We start from the raw sequence: 15,089 nt of genomic DNA on the forward strand, positions 1-15,089 counted from the left end.
GATAGATGATTATGGAAAGGAAGCAAGATGAATCCAGTTTCTAATTACGTGGTATGTTAAAAAAAGACAGGACATTTACAATACAAACTTTATTACAGCAATTACAACATTACACATGCTTGTCCCCTTCAAAGTACTCTCCCATGACTGCAATGAAGTGCTCCCATCATTTTTTCCACTGCTCGGATGCCTCCTGGAACGTGTTTTTTGGGAGAGGTCTCATCTGTGTTGTCATGTTCTGCTGAATTTCGTATACACTTTCAAAATGACATCCTTTCAAGGTTTTTTTTTACATCCTTTCAAGGTTTTTTTTAAACTGTGGAATCAAAAAGTCCGCTGGAGCCAAGTCTGGAGAGTAATGCAGGTGGGGCACGATGGTTATCCCATGAGCGGTCAAAAACTGGCCGACAAGCAGTAATGTGTGACTTGGCGTGTTGTCATGGTGCAACACCCAACTCTTGTTTTTCCAGTTCAGGCCTCCTTCTGTGCACAGCATCCCTCTTCAAAAGTAGAGCTCCTTGTTCACAGTCCAACCAGGAGGAACGAATTCATGATGCACTATGCCTTTTTAAAAAAAAAATTAAAAAAAATTCACCACCCCCTTCATGTTTGATCAACTCATGCCTCCTTTCTTCGGTCGAGGTGAATCTTTCCAAACCCACTGCGACGATTGCACCTTGGTTTCACGTCATAACCATAAACCCAAGTTTCATCTCCTGTTATGTTGTTTTTCATGTTTTCTTTTGTCGACATTGGCACGATCAAGCATTTCTTGACTGATATGAACACGGTTCTCTTTCTGGTCGTCAGTTAAAAAGATGCGGCACCAGTTTAGCAATGCGATACATGTCAAGTTTTTCAGTCATTCCGTGAAATGACCCAATGCTGATGCATACTTCCCCAGCAACCACTCTGACAGTCAAACGACGATTTGAGTCAATAATGGATCGAACAGCATGGACGTGTTTACTGTTTGTTGATGTCGAAGGTCGTCCTGATCTTGAATCTTCCTCGATTGATGTTCTGCCTTCTTTGAAATGCCGAAACCACTTATGGCACTGCGAACGGCTCATACAGTCCTTCCCAAAGGCTTGCGAAAGGATTTGCCATGTTTCACTAAAAGATTTCTCCAGTTTGAAGCAAAAGTTCACACAAACACCTGCTCCAAGGCCTTTCATCTTCATTGTGAAGTGGACGCGACAAGAGGTTACTGCATGTGTTTACTTCAGTGGCTCTAACTGAGCTACTGGTGACTGTAGCGTGATGTGGCAGGCGACAGTGTGTTTCTGAAGGTTGTCACCTGCCGGAACTAGCTACGAACAATGGTTCGCAAGATATAACAAAAGTCCGGTCTTCTTTTGAACAATAGTGGACTCAAGTCTATTCATTGCCATGGTATATCAATTTCGATTTTATTATTTGCAGAAAAATAATAACAACAAAAGGTAAAATACTTGTTCTTATGACTAAATGGCATGATATAAAATCTTACTTTGCCCCCAGTGCTTTGACCAGTTTGAGGGAAAGGCAGGTGGAAAGTTTACATGGATCAGCATGGAGAAAATGCAGTGGGTGGAGGGATACTATACAAATTATCATAGTGAGAGGTTGCTTTATGAGAATTTCTTAACTGGAGGATAGCATCACCGCACATTCCCCCACATTGAGCATGGTCCCACCTGAGAAAAAAATCCTGCATGTAGCCTTGCATATTAATATTAATCAATATTGTGAACAACCTTTGTTACAATTTTAAAGAATCAGTATTAGTATCGGTGGGAATCGATTCATCTATTGGTTCAGCATTAATAGGAACACATCTGTTGAATAGCACAAAAGAGATTTGTTCTGAGCAGGGCATCAGCAAATGAGGATCCAGGTTCTGGGTAACCTTGAATCATGTGTAATCCCAACATCATCAGGGAAGGATACTATTTTTGGTTTTGATTTTTGTTATTTAGCGTCGCTTTTCTGGTACTTTTGGCTAATCACAACGATAAGAATGAGTGACGATATGATGAAATTGAAAAAAAAAAAGACACAATGAACACCTGATGCCCAGGTTGGAATTGGAACCTGGGACCCCTGGCATCATAGTGTGTTGTGCTAACCACTCTACCATGGAGATCGGTGGACAGGATAAGATTAAACTGCCATGCAACTACCTTTGTAGTGCATCAGGAGATTCATTTCCTGATTTCTGGTCATTGGTTCGCACCCCAATATAATGCCAGGCCACACACTGCTCTTCCAGTATGAGAATTCCTTGCTGATCACCAAATATAAGCACTCCACATGATTTCCATGTTCTACGGACTAAAAAAAAACCACTTAAAGGCAGGTGATTTCAGTAATCCAAATGACAGAGAGGAAGGAGCTGATAGGCATACAAAAACAAGCTCTCTCCAGTTGCTTCCCAAACCTTCCGACACCATGGCAACAGTGTGTTGACAGAGGAAGTGACTACTATGAAAGAGACAGGGTCCATTGCATGATATGTTCAATATTTTATTTTGAATAGTGATAGTCCCAGAATTTTTCTAACAAAGGGTGTACGAAATCCGAAATGCAGTTGATTTCACAAATACAGCACACACACCTTCCATTTTCCATACTGAGCATAGACTAATGTCAGCCAGCGTACAAATACCACTCTTTGTACATTGACAATACTCTTAATGGGTCCTACTTAGAGCAATATTTAGGCATTTCAGTATTTTTAAAGCACTTCAAATAGTTAGATCATGATTATGTATTATGGACTGACCAATATGAAGTGTTTGTCGACATTGATACAAATTAGTGACACACTATGAAAAATCTGAATGGATCATTCATATAATTAATTACAATAATTAATGGGGAACAATAATGACTTTTGCCTTAGAAAATGCATATTTAACGTACTAAATGGCATATATGAATAATACCTATGTGTTAATTAGAAAAAAAAATAAAATTGCAGAATTTCACACTAATTTCAAGGCTATTTATAGAAATCTTGGATTGTTAAAGATTATCATCAATTTTTAACAGCACGATAAAAAACACTTTAGGAGTTCTTCCGAGCTTTCGATTCCATCTCGGAATCATCATCGGAAGAACTCCTAGTGTTTTTTATTGTGCTGTTTATGTGCTTTTTAGTGCTCTAAAAAATATGTTGCCGGCATGTGACGTAAGAAGTTTTCTACTGTCATATTATCATCAATATTAGAGATAAATCAATAGAGTATTGACTAAGGTAAGGTTTAGTTTCCTGTGCATATAGTACCATGCCATGAAGGCCGATGTAGGGGTAGAGTATTGACTAATCTATCACATTTTTAAAACATCTTATTTTTGAAGGTTATGTCACACAATATTTGGAATATTGTATACATTGCACAATAATTTGATTTCAGGATTGTGTCAGCTGGCATTTTACCTCACACAACATGAAGATTTCAGAATGGGATCTCCGAAAGAATTCAAACAATATTTCTCTATTTTTAATATAATACGAGTATATCAATGCAATCGATGAATCAGCCTTAGAATCAACAGACATATTGAACTTCCATGGTATGTTCCTGCAGACATAAACACAGCACAATAACAGCACAATTGAAAACGTAAGGACAAATAAACACAAGTCAATAAAATAAATAAACTAGAAAAAAAAAACACAGCATAAACACACGTGCACAAAACTCTATAAACATAATCCATCTTTCCACTTTTACCTTTAAAAGAAAAACAGTAAAAAATGTAATATTATGCTACCACATTACAAAATGATCACACAATTTCCGACATACACTGGTAAACATTAAAAGTATATGACTCTTAACCGTAACATGTGCTTTGCACAAATAACATCTCTTCATTGACTACAAAAACAGTATTACAAAGGCTGGTTAGCATAAAATATATATATATGTATATTTGTAAATATATATATATATCTTTTGGAAAAATATGTAGGCACATTCTCCTTAATACAGATTTTCCTTTGACACTTTGAGTGATGCTTGAACATCTACTTTATCCAATTCTTCACAGACACTAAAAATAGCCTCATCTTTAATGTCACGGAATCATCAACAATTACACTCTTGTCTTCCTTACTAAAGCTGAAGTTCAGGAAAATTGACGAAGACAATTAAAACTGTTGCAGAATCCTTGAGCATTACTACACCTACAAAGCATTTGTGGCTATTACAGTTTCTTCCATTCTTCATGTATACAATAAAAAAGTACAAACAAATACGACTAGCATAGTAAACTAATATACCCACTGTCGGCACCTAACAACAGGAGACGATTCAACGGGAGCACCGCCATTGTGGTAAGAACACCTCGGAATGTGTCTGACCTTAGACGAGTAGACGAGAAAGAAGCTTGATCATCCACAGCCGTGTGAACACCTATTCTGTTTGCTGTGGTGCCTGAGATTAACTCAGATCCATATGTGTTTAGGCAATGCACTGGTTCTGTAGGCCCCCTAAAATGTTTAAAAAATGTCTAGACTCTAATGCAGGATTTGATTTTGATTTGATTTTGAATTTAAAATTTTGGGAGCGTCAGCACTTAGGCTATTTTGCTCCCGTCATATAATATGGGGGCCAGCCCCTTATCATTACAAATAACAACTCTAACGTTGCATAACTAAAAAATTTAAAATGTTCTGACTTCTGTTAAAAGCTGAGGCTGTAAAGGGGCACTCAGCACACATAAGGACAAAAGAACAGGACAACACAAACAAAATTATACTGGCCATGGGGCCAGTCGCCAGAGCCTCGTTAGACTGCAGTCCAGGGTGTACTGACGTGGAAGTGAGGTTGACATTTGGGTGTACTACGTGGAAGGTCACCCCTTACACCCCTCTAATGCAGGAATAACATTATATACATATACAGAGCAATTCAAGAAAAAATGTCAACCTTGATAGTCAAAGCTGTGTATCAGTGAAGAGCAATGTGTTGTACATTGTTTTAAAGGAAAACAGCTTTAGCTTATGAATGTATTTGTTTCTATACTCTAAAATTTCTCTGTAAAAAATTACCTCATCAAGTACTATTTCACTAACTTTGATTCAAAAAATCCAGATTTAGGTAGCCAATTGTGTCAGTCTGTTACCTTCAAATTTATTTTTACATAGTGATGGCAGAATTTATTTGAAGAAATTTTGCTATGAAAGAAGAAAGACTTGTACATTTCCTGGGTTATGTTATATTTTTCAAAACAAAATACAAATAAAACTGCTTATAAAATGTAAGTCTGTTACCTCTGGAATTGCTCTATAGCATTTTTAGTACAATGGACCAATATTAAATTTAAATCATATCATTAAAGTACTGATAAACAATATTTAAGGACTCATGTCAAATATCAAGATTTTGGTATAAGAACTGGGCACATTTTGGGTTCAAAAGTAGTACAGATGGGCCGATATGAACTTTTTGGCTGATACCGATAAAGTACCAACCAGGAACCTGTAACGTAACCCAACTTGTAACGCTGTCAAGTTACGAACGGAACTATCGATATGCGTTACAATGGCATTGGCGTTCCACACAGTACCGGACAGATTGGACCTACCTACAACCTGGGTAAATTAGGCGTACCGTTACTCAACGACCCATTCGTTACAGGTACTGAGTGGAATGGGTCTCGGATGGAACGGGTACGATCGTACCCGTATATACTGTACCTGAACGGTAGCTACCGGGTACGAAATGGAACCACAAGTTGGTAACCGGTACTGAAGCACTATGATCAGCGCTTGTTATTAAAATACCGGTACGTGGATAGAAATGGATGAACTGGGTAACATTTGTAACAGGAACTTACAGTACGTATCATAACATACTGAGGGTATCCGAATTAAGTTTACTGTCAATCAAAATTCCACAGCACCAAATGGAATACCGATAAATATACACTTCGTTGTTTAAAAAAATTATTATAATAACTTTAGAAAAAACTAATGCGTGATCTTTCTGGATAATTATTTATCCGGAAAATATGTATAAATAATATCTAGTTTATATTTCATTAATTTGTTAATAATGGTATCAGCTATGCAAAAATTTCGAAGACGTCACTCTGGCAAACTATTAACAATAGATACAATTAGTTTAACAAGCTCATGTAGAATATACTAATTACAACGACCTGCGCAGAAAGTCGATATTCGTCCTTCAGGCAACCTGTTCATAGGAGGCATGCGCAGTAGGCACCATTACGTTTAGAACAAGTAGAGAAGTGAAATTGAGTTTGATGGTAGATTATGCTAATTAGAGCACGGCAAATCGACATGATTGTGGAAAACCGGAAGTTGATGGATGCCATATTGAAAAGTGATACTTTTTAAGATAGAGAAGTGAAACTCGGTTCAACGGTAGCTTATGCTAATTAAAGCATGGCAAATCAACATGATTGTAAAAAAACAGGAAGTTGATGGACGCCATAAAGCAAAATTTTACCTTTTAAGATATAGAAGTGAAATTCAGTTTGATGGTAGCTTATTCTAATTAGAACATGAAAAATCAACATGATTGTGGAAAACCGGAATTTGATGGACGCCATATTGAAAATTGTTACTTCTTAAGATAGAGAAGTGAAACTCAGCTTGGTGGTAGCTTATGGTAATTAGAACATGGCAAATCAACGTGATTGTCGAAAACTGGAAGTTGTTGGACGCCATATTGAAAAACTTTAATTCGTAAGATAGAGAATTGAAACTCTGTTTGATGGTAGTTTAGGGGAATTAGAGCATGGCAAATAATAAGATTCTTAAAAACCGGAGGTTGCTGGTCGCCATATTGAAAAACGTTAATTCGTAAGATAGAGAATTGAAACTCGGTGTGACGGTAGCTTATGCTAATTAAAGCATGGCAAATCAACATGATTGTGGAAAACCGGAAGTTGATGGACGCCATATTGAAAAATGTTACTTTTTAAGATAGAGAAGTGAAATTCGGTTTGACGGTAGCTTATGCTAATTAAAGAATGGCAAATCAACATGATTGTGGAAAACCGGAAGTTGATGGACACCATATTGAAAAAAATTACCTTTTAAGATATAGAAGTGAAATTCGATTTGGTGGTAGATGTTGCTAATTAGTGTATGTTAAATCAACATGATTGTGGAAAACCGGAGTTGATGGACGCCATATTGAAAAGTGTTACTTTTTAAGATAGAGAAGTGAAATTCAGTTCAGCGGTAGCTTATGCTAATTAGATCACGATAAATCAACATGATTGTGGAAAACCGGAAGTTGATGGACGCCATATTGAAAAATGTTACTTTTTAAGATAGAGAAGTGAAATTCGGTTTCACGGTAGCTTATGGGAATTAGAGCATGGCAAATCAACATGATTCTGGAAAACCGGAAGTTGATGGACGCCATATTGAAAAACGTCATTTCATAAGACAGAGGAGTGAAATTCGGTTTGATGGTAGCTTATGGGAATTAGAGCATGGCAAATTAACATGATTCTGGAAAACTGGAAGTTGGTGGACGCCATATTGCAAAATGTTATTTCATAAGACAGTGGAGTGAAATTCGGTGTGATGGTAGCTTATGGGAATTAGAACATGGCAAATCAACATGATTGTGGAAAACCGGAAGTTGATGGACGCCATATTGAAAAAAAATAACTTCTAAGATATAGAAGTGAAATTCGATTTGGTGGTAGATCTTGCTAATTAGTGTATGTTAAATCAACATGATTGTGGAAAACCGGAGTTGATGGACGCCATATTGAAAAGTGTTACTTTTTAAGATAGAGAAGTGAAATTCGGTTCAGCGGTAGCTTATGCTAATTAGAGCACGATAAATCAACATGATTGTGGAAAACCGGAAGTTGATGGACGCCATATTGAAAAATGTTACTTTTTAAGATAGAGAAGTGAAATTCGGTTTGACGGTAGCTTATGCTAATTAAAGAATGTCAAATCAACATGATTGTGGAAAACCGGAAGTTGATGGATGCCATATTGAAAAAAAAATTACCTTTTAAGATATAGAAGTGAAATTCGATTTGGTGGTAGATATTGCTAATTAGTGTATGTTAAATCAACATGAGCCCGACCATGTGGCCGAGTGGTTAGCACATCGCGCTGCTACGCCAAGGGTCCCGGGTTCGAATCCCGGTCGGGTTTGGTTGTTTGTGAATGTCCATTCATCCATTTCATCACACATCCCCATCTTCGCAAATTAGCCAAGAGGCACAAAACGCGAAGTAAAATAAACTAAATCAATCAATCAATCAATCAATTAAATCAACATGATTGTGGAAAACCGGAAGTTGATGCACGCCATATTGAAAAAAGTTACTTCTTAAGAAACAGAAATGAAATTCGGTTTGATGGTAGCTTATGCTAATTAGAGTATGGCAAATCAACATGATTGTAGAAAAACAGGAAGTTGATGGACGCCATAAAGCAAAATTTTACCTTTTAAGATATAGAAGTGAAATTCAGTTTGATGGTAGCTTATTCTAATTAGAACATGAAAAATCAACATGATTGTGGAAAACCGGAATTTGATGGACGCCATATTGAAAAACTTTAATTCGTAAGATAGAGAATTGAAACTCTGTTTGATGGTAGTTTAGGGGAATTAGAGCATGGCAAATAATAAGATTCTTAAAAACCGGAGGTTGCTGGTCGCCATATTGAAAAACGTTAATTCGTAAGATAGAGAATTGAAACTCGGTGTGACGGTAGCTTATGCTAATTAAAGCATGGCAAATCAACATGATTGTGGAAAACCGGAAGTTGATGGACGCCATATTGAAAAATGTTACTTTTTAAGATAGAGAAGTGAAATTCGGTTTGACGGTAGCTTATGCTAATTAAAGAATGGCAAATCAACATGATTGTGGAAAACCGGAAGTTGATGGACACCATATTGAAAAAAAATACCTTTTAAGATATAGAAGTGAAATTCGATTTGGTGGTAGATGTTGCTAATTAGTGTATGTTAAATCAACATGATTGTGGAAAACCGGAGTTGATGGACGCCATATTGAAAAGTGTCACTTTTTAAGATAGAGAAGTGAAATTCGGTTCAGCGGTAGCTTATGCTAATTAGATCACGATAAATCAACATGATTGTGGAAAACCGGAAGTTGATGGACGCCATATTGAAAAATGTTACTTTTTAAGATAGAGAAGTGAAATTCGGTTTCACGGTAGCTTATGGGAATTAGAGCATGGCAAATCAACATGATTCTGGAAAACCGGAAGTTGATGGACGCCATATTGAAAAACGTCATTTCATAAGACAGAGGAGTGAAATTCGGTTTGATGGTAGCTTATGGGAATTAGAGCATGGCAAATTAACATGATTCTGGAAAACTGGAAGTTGGTGGACGCCATATTGCAAAATGTTATTTCATAAGACAGTGGAGTGAAATGCGGTGTGATGGTAGCTTATGGGAATTAGAACATGGCAAATCAACATGATTGTGGAAAACCGGAAGTTGATGGACGCCATATTGAAAAAAATTAACTTCCAAGATATAGAAGTGAAATTCGATTTGGTGGTAGATCTTGCTAATTAGTGTATGTTAAATCAACATGATTGTGGAAAACCGGAGTTGATGGACGCCATATTGAAAAGTGTCACTTTTTAAGATAGAGAAGTGAAATTCGGTTCAGCGGTAGCTTATGCTAATTAGAGCACGATAAATCAACATGATTGTGGAAAACCGGAAGTTGATGGACGACATATTGAAAAATGTTACTTTTTAAGATAGAGAAGTGAAATTCGGTTTGACGGTAGCTTATGCTAATTAAAGAATGTCAAATCAACATGATTGTGGAAAACCGGAAGTTGATGGACGCCATATTGAAAAAAAAATTACCTTTTAAGATATAGAAGTGAAATTCGATTTGGTGGTAGATATTGCTAATTAGTGTATGTTAAATCAACATGAGCCCGACCGTGTGGCCGAGTGGTTAGCACATCGCGCTGCTACGCCAAGGGTCCCGGGTTCGAATCCCGGTCGGGATTGGTTGTTTGTGAATGTCCATTCATCCATTTCATCACACATCCCCATCTTCGCAAATTAGCCAAGAGGCACAAAACGCGAAGTAAAATAAACTAAATCAATCAATCAATCAATCAATTAAATCAACATGATTGTGGAAAACCGGAAGCTGATGCACGCCATATTGAAAAAAGTTACTTCTTAAGAAACAGAAATGAAATTCGGTTTGATGGTAGCTTATGCTAATTAGAGTATGGCAAATCAACATGATTGTAGAAAACCGGAAGTTGATTGACGCCATATAGAAAAATTTTACCTTTTGAGAAAGATAAGTGAAATTCGATTTGGTGGTAGATCTTCCTAATTAGTGCATGTTATCAACATGATTTTGGAAAACCGGAAGTTCATTGACGCCATATTGAAAAACGTTATTTCATAAGACAGAGGAGTGAAATTCGGTGTGATGGTAGCTTATGGGAATTAGAGCATGGCAAATTAACATGATTGTGGAAAACCGGAAGTTCATGGACGCCATATTGAAAAACGTCATTCCATAAGACAGAGGAGTGAAATTCGGTTTGATGGTAGCTTATGGGAATTAGAGCATGGCAAATTAAGATGATTCTGGAAAACTGGAAGTTGGTGGACGCCATATTGTAAAATGTTATTTCATAAGACAGAGGAGTGAAATTCGGTGTGATGGTAGCTTATGGGAATTAGAGCATGGCAAATTAACATGATTGTGGAAAACCGGAAGTTCATGGACGCCATATTGAAAAACGTCATTCCATAAGACAGAGGAGTGAAATTCGGTTTGATGGTAGCTTATGGGAATTAGAGCATGGCAAATTAAGATGATTCTGGAAAACCGGAAGTTGGTGGACGCCATATTGCAAAATGTTATTTCATAAGACAGAGGATTGAAATTCGGTGTGATGGTAGCTTATGGGAATTAGAGCATGGCAAATCAACATGATTCTGGAAAACCGGAAGTTGATGGACGCCATATTGAAAAACGTCATTTCATAAGACAGAGGAGTGAAATTCGGTTTGATGGTAGCTTATGGGAATTAGAGCATGGCAAATTAACATGATTCTGGAAAACTGGAAGTTGATGGACGCCATATTGAAAAACGTCATTTCATAAGACAGAGGAGTGAAATTCGGTTTGATGGTAGCTTATGGGAATTAGAGCATGGCAAATTAACATGATTCTGGAAAACTGGAAGTTGGTGGACGCCATATTGCAAAATGTTATTTCATAAGACAGTGGAGTGAAATTCGGTGTGATGGTAGCTTATGGAAATTAGAACATGGCAAATCAACATGATTGTGGAAAACCGGAAGTTGATGGACGCCATATTGAAAAAAATTACCTTTTAAGATATAGAAGTGAAATTCGGTTCAGCGGTAGCTTATGCTAATTAGAGCACGATAAATCAACATGATTGTGGAAAACCGGAAGTTGATGGACGCCATATTGAAAAATGTTACTTTTAAAAATAGAGAAGTGAAATTCGGTTTGACGGTAGCTTATGCTAATTAAAGTATGGCAAATCAACATGATTGTGGAAAACCGGAAGTTGATGGATGCCATATTGAAAAAAAAATTACCTTTTAAGATATAGAAGTGAAATTCGATTTGGTGGTAGATATTGCTAATTAGTGTATGTTAAATCAACATGAGCCCGACCCTGTGGCCGAGTGGTTAGCACATCGCGCTGCTACGCCAAGGGTCTAGGGTTCGAATCACGGTCGGGTTTGGTTGTTTGTGAATGTCCATTCATCCATTTCATCACTCATCCCCATCTTCGCAAATTATCCAAGAGGCACAAAACGCGAAGTAAAATAAACTAAATCAATCAATCAATCAATCAATTAAATCAACATGATTGTGGAAAACCGGAAGTTGATGGACGCCATATTGAAAAAAGTTACTTCTTAAGAAACAGAAATGAAATTCGGTTTGACGGTAGCTTATGCTAATTAGAGTATGGCAAATCAACATGATTGTAGAAAACCGGAAGTTGATGGACGCCATATTGAAAAATTTTACCTTTTGAGAAAGATAAGTGAAATTCGATTTGGTGGTAGATCTTGCTAATTAGTGCATGTTATCAACATGATTTTGGAAAACCGGAAGTTCATTGACGCCATATTGAAAAACGTTATTTCATAAGACAGAAGAGTGAAATCTGGCTTGATGGTAGCTTATGGGAATTAGAGCATGGCAAATTAACACAATTCTGGAAAACCGGAAGTTGGTGGACGCCATATTGCAAAATGTTATTTCATAAGACAGAGGAGTGAAATTCGGTTTGATGGTAGCTTATGGGAATTAAAGCATGGCAAATCAACATGATTCTGGAAAACCGGAAGTTGATGGACGCCATATTGAAAAACGTCATTTCATAAGACAGAGGAGTGAAATTCGGTGTGATGGTAGCTTATGGGAATTAGAGCATGGCAAATTAACATGATTGTGGAAAACCGGAAGTTCATGGACGTCATATTGAAAAACGTCATTCCATAAGACAGAGGAGTCAAATTCGGTTTGATGGTAGCTTATGGGAATTAGAGCATGGCAAATTAACATGATTGTGGAAAACCGGAAGTTGGTGGACGCCATATTGCAAAATGTTATTTCATAAGACAAAGGAGTTAAAATTCTGTTTGGTGGTAGCTTATGGGATTTAGAGCATGGCAAATTAACATGATTCTGGAAACCCGGAAGTTGGTGGACGCCATATTGCAAAACGTTATTTCATAAGACAGAGTGAAATTCGGTTTGGTGGTAGCTTATGGGATTTAGAGCATGGCAAATTAACATGATTCTGGAAAACTGGAAGTTGGTGGACGCCATATTGCAAAATGTTATTTCATAAGACAGAGGAGTGAAATTCGGTGTGATGGTAGCTTATGGTCATTAGAGCATGGCAAATTAACATGATTGTGGAAAACCGGAAGTTCATGGACGCCATATTGAAAAACGTCATTTCATAAGACAGAGGAGTGAAATTCGGTTTGATGGTAGCTTATGGGAATTAGAGCATGGCAAATCAACATGATTCTGGAAAACCGGAAGTTGATGGACGCCATATTGAAAAACGTCATTTCATAAGACAGAGGAGTGAAATTCGGTTTGATGGTAGCTTATGGGAATTAGAGCATGGCAAATTAACATGATTCTGGAAAACTGGAAGTTGGTGGACGCCATATTGCAAAATGTTATTTCATAAGACAGAGGATTGAAATTCGGTTTGGTGGTAGCTTATGGGATTTAGAGCATGGCAAATCAACATGATTCTGGAGAACCTAAATTAGATGGAAGCCATATTGCAAAATGTTATTTCATAAGACAGAGGAGTGAAAAATGCATGCTCCACCTGGTCTCAAACACACCGTAGCATTAATCTACTAACTCATCTACCGAGAAGAGCTACAACTTTATATTTTTTAAAAGACTTAAACCCTGGTAGAAGATTTAACGTCTTATTTAATTATTGACAGAGATGAAAAGGTCGATTAGGGTAAGCTTCTTGGTACAAGCGTGCAGCCTACCGTGCATTGCCTTTAGCCTTACCATATATGAAATCCATATGTGCGTACCCCTCGTTAGTATAAGGCTGTTCCATTTTCACTACAGCAGCACAACTGATATTCCTCAGACAAGTGACAACTCTGTTAAGCTATCTGTCCTGTACAGGACGTATGGTTTGTTCTTAACGTCCCATATCTCCAGTGTTCGGATTTAAACAAAGAAACCTCGGAGTGTGTAAGGAGACAACCGTACAAAGTGGATCGTCAAGTCATACATGTGCAAATATGGAATGCATGTGCAAGGGCAAAATCTAAGTTTATTCATTATTTTCTGTAATAAGTCTTTAATTAGTGTAAGCATCAAGCTAACAAACGCTTTATAAATGTGAAAGAAAGTGCTCGTTAAGCCGCCGGATAACAACGATCTCGCCACCTAACTTTTTGATTCGAGTCCAAACTTGATATATCCATTCTTCAATTTCATGTAATCATCAGCCTTCCTAATTACATAAAATAATCAGTCACGTGTTCTTGCAAGTGATTTACATATTCGCAGTTCAAATAGTCAAAACTCGTGTCGTTAATTCATTGGAACAAATATCATCAGAAGTATAGAAAATTATTTATTTTTTGCTGTAACTCCAATAATTGACTTATGATAATGCCCACTTTGTGACACACAAGTAAGCACCAAATTTTTAACACGTCACATAGCATTGAATTGTAACTTGAACTTCTCGATTGGAACGAGTAAAAGTGAGAGATTAGATGTAAAATATAAATGTAAATTTGTACATGTAGGGCTACTATTATCAATCAATGTAAAAGTGCTATAGTTGACGAAGTGCCGGGTTAGAGTCCCAGGTTTGACATAGGTGTTCTATGTGAGTGTCAATTCACATTCATGAATTTCATATAATCATCACTCATCATCATCGACGCAATTGGTAAAAGTTGCAAAAATTTATAATTAATTTCATTCATATTTATTTTTAATAAATAAAGACTAAATCGACACTCAAAAGTATTTCTTTTTCACGATGGCGTCCATCAACTTCCAGTTTTACAACAGCATATGCATTGTCCATGTTCGAATTAGCAAGCGCAATAATCTAACCGAATTTCGCTTCTTCATCTTAATAAAATGCATTTTTCATTATGCCATCCATCGATTTCCGGTTTTATAATATCATATAAATTTTACCATGTTCTAATTACTATAAGGAATGACCAAAGGAAAAGAGGAATATTAAAGAAAAATTTTCCGATAACGTCCGATTTTCCATAATCTTGTTGAATTGCAATGCAGTAATGTCCATAATATCACCAAACCGAATTTCAGTCCTCCATCTGAAGAAATAACATTTTTAAATATGGCATCCATCAACCTCAGGTTTTCCAGAATCATGTAGATTTGTAATGCTCTAATTCCCATAAGCTACCATCAAACCAAATTTCACTCTATATTAAGAAGTTACACTTTTGAATATGGCGATCATGAACTTCCGGTTTTCCGAAATCACGTTGATTTGCCATGTTCTAATTACCATAAACTACCACCAAGC

The 15,089-nt window shown here is 36.9% G+C and overlaps 1 protein-coding gene across 2 annotated transcripts in view; it reads right to left on the reverse strand.

The window, feature by feature from the left end:
• Positions 1-298: 298 nt before the first annotated feature.
• Positions 299-15,089, reverse strand: part of Wdr81 (WD repeat domain 81) — an 87,612-nt gene continuing 72,821 nt past the window's right edge. For both annotated transcript variants that reach the window (XM_083125414.1, XM_083125413.1), the window contains exon 22: positions 299-4,483. In XM_083125414.1, coding sequence (XP_082981540.1) covers positions 4,252-4,483 — 232 coding nt within the window. In that variant the 3' untranslated portion in view covers positions 299-4,251. The remainder of the gene's footprint in view (positions 4,484-15,089) is intronic.

Source organism: Lepisma saccharinum, chromosome 7 (assembly GCF_977018435.1).
Source record: "Lepisma saccharinum chromosome 7, izLepSacc3.1, whole genome shotgun sequence".
NCBI lineage: Eukaryota > Metazoa > Arthropoda > Insecta > Zygentoma > Lepismatidae > Lepisma > Lepisma saccharinum.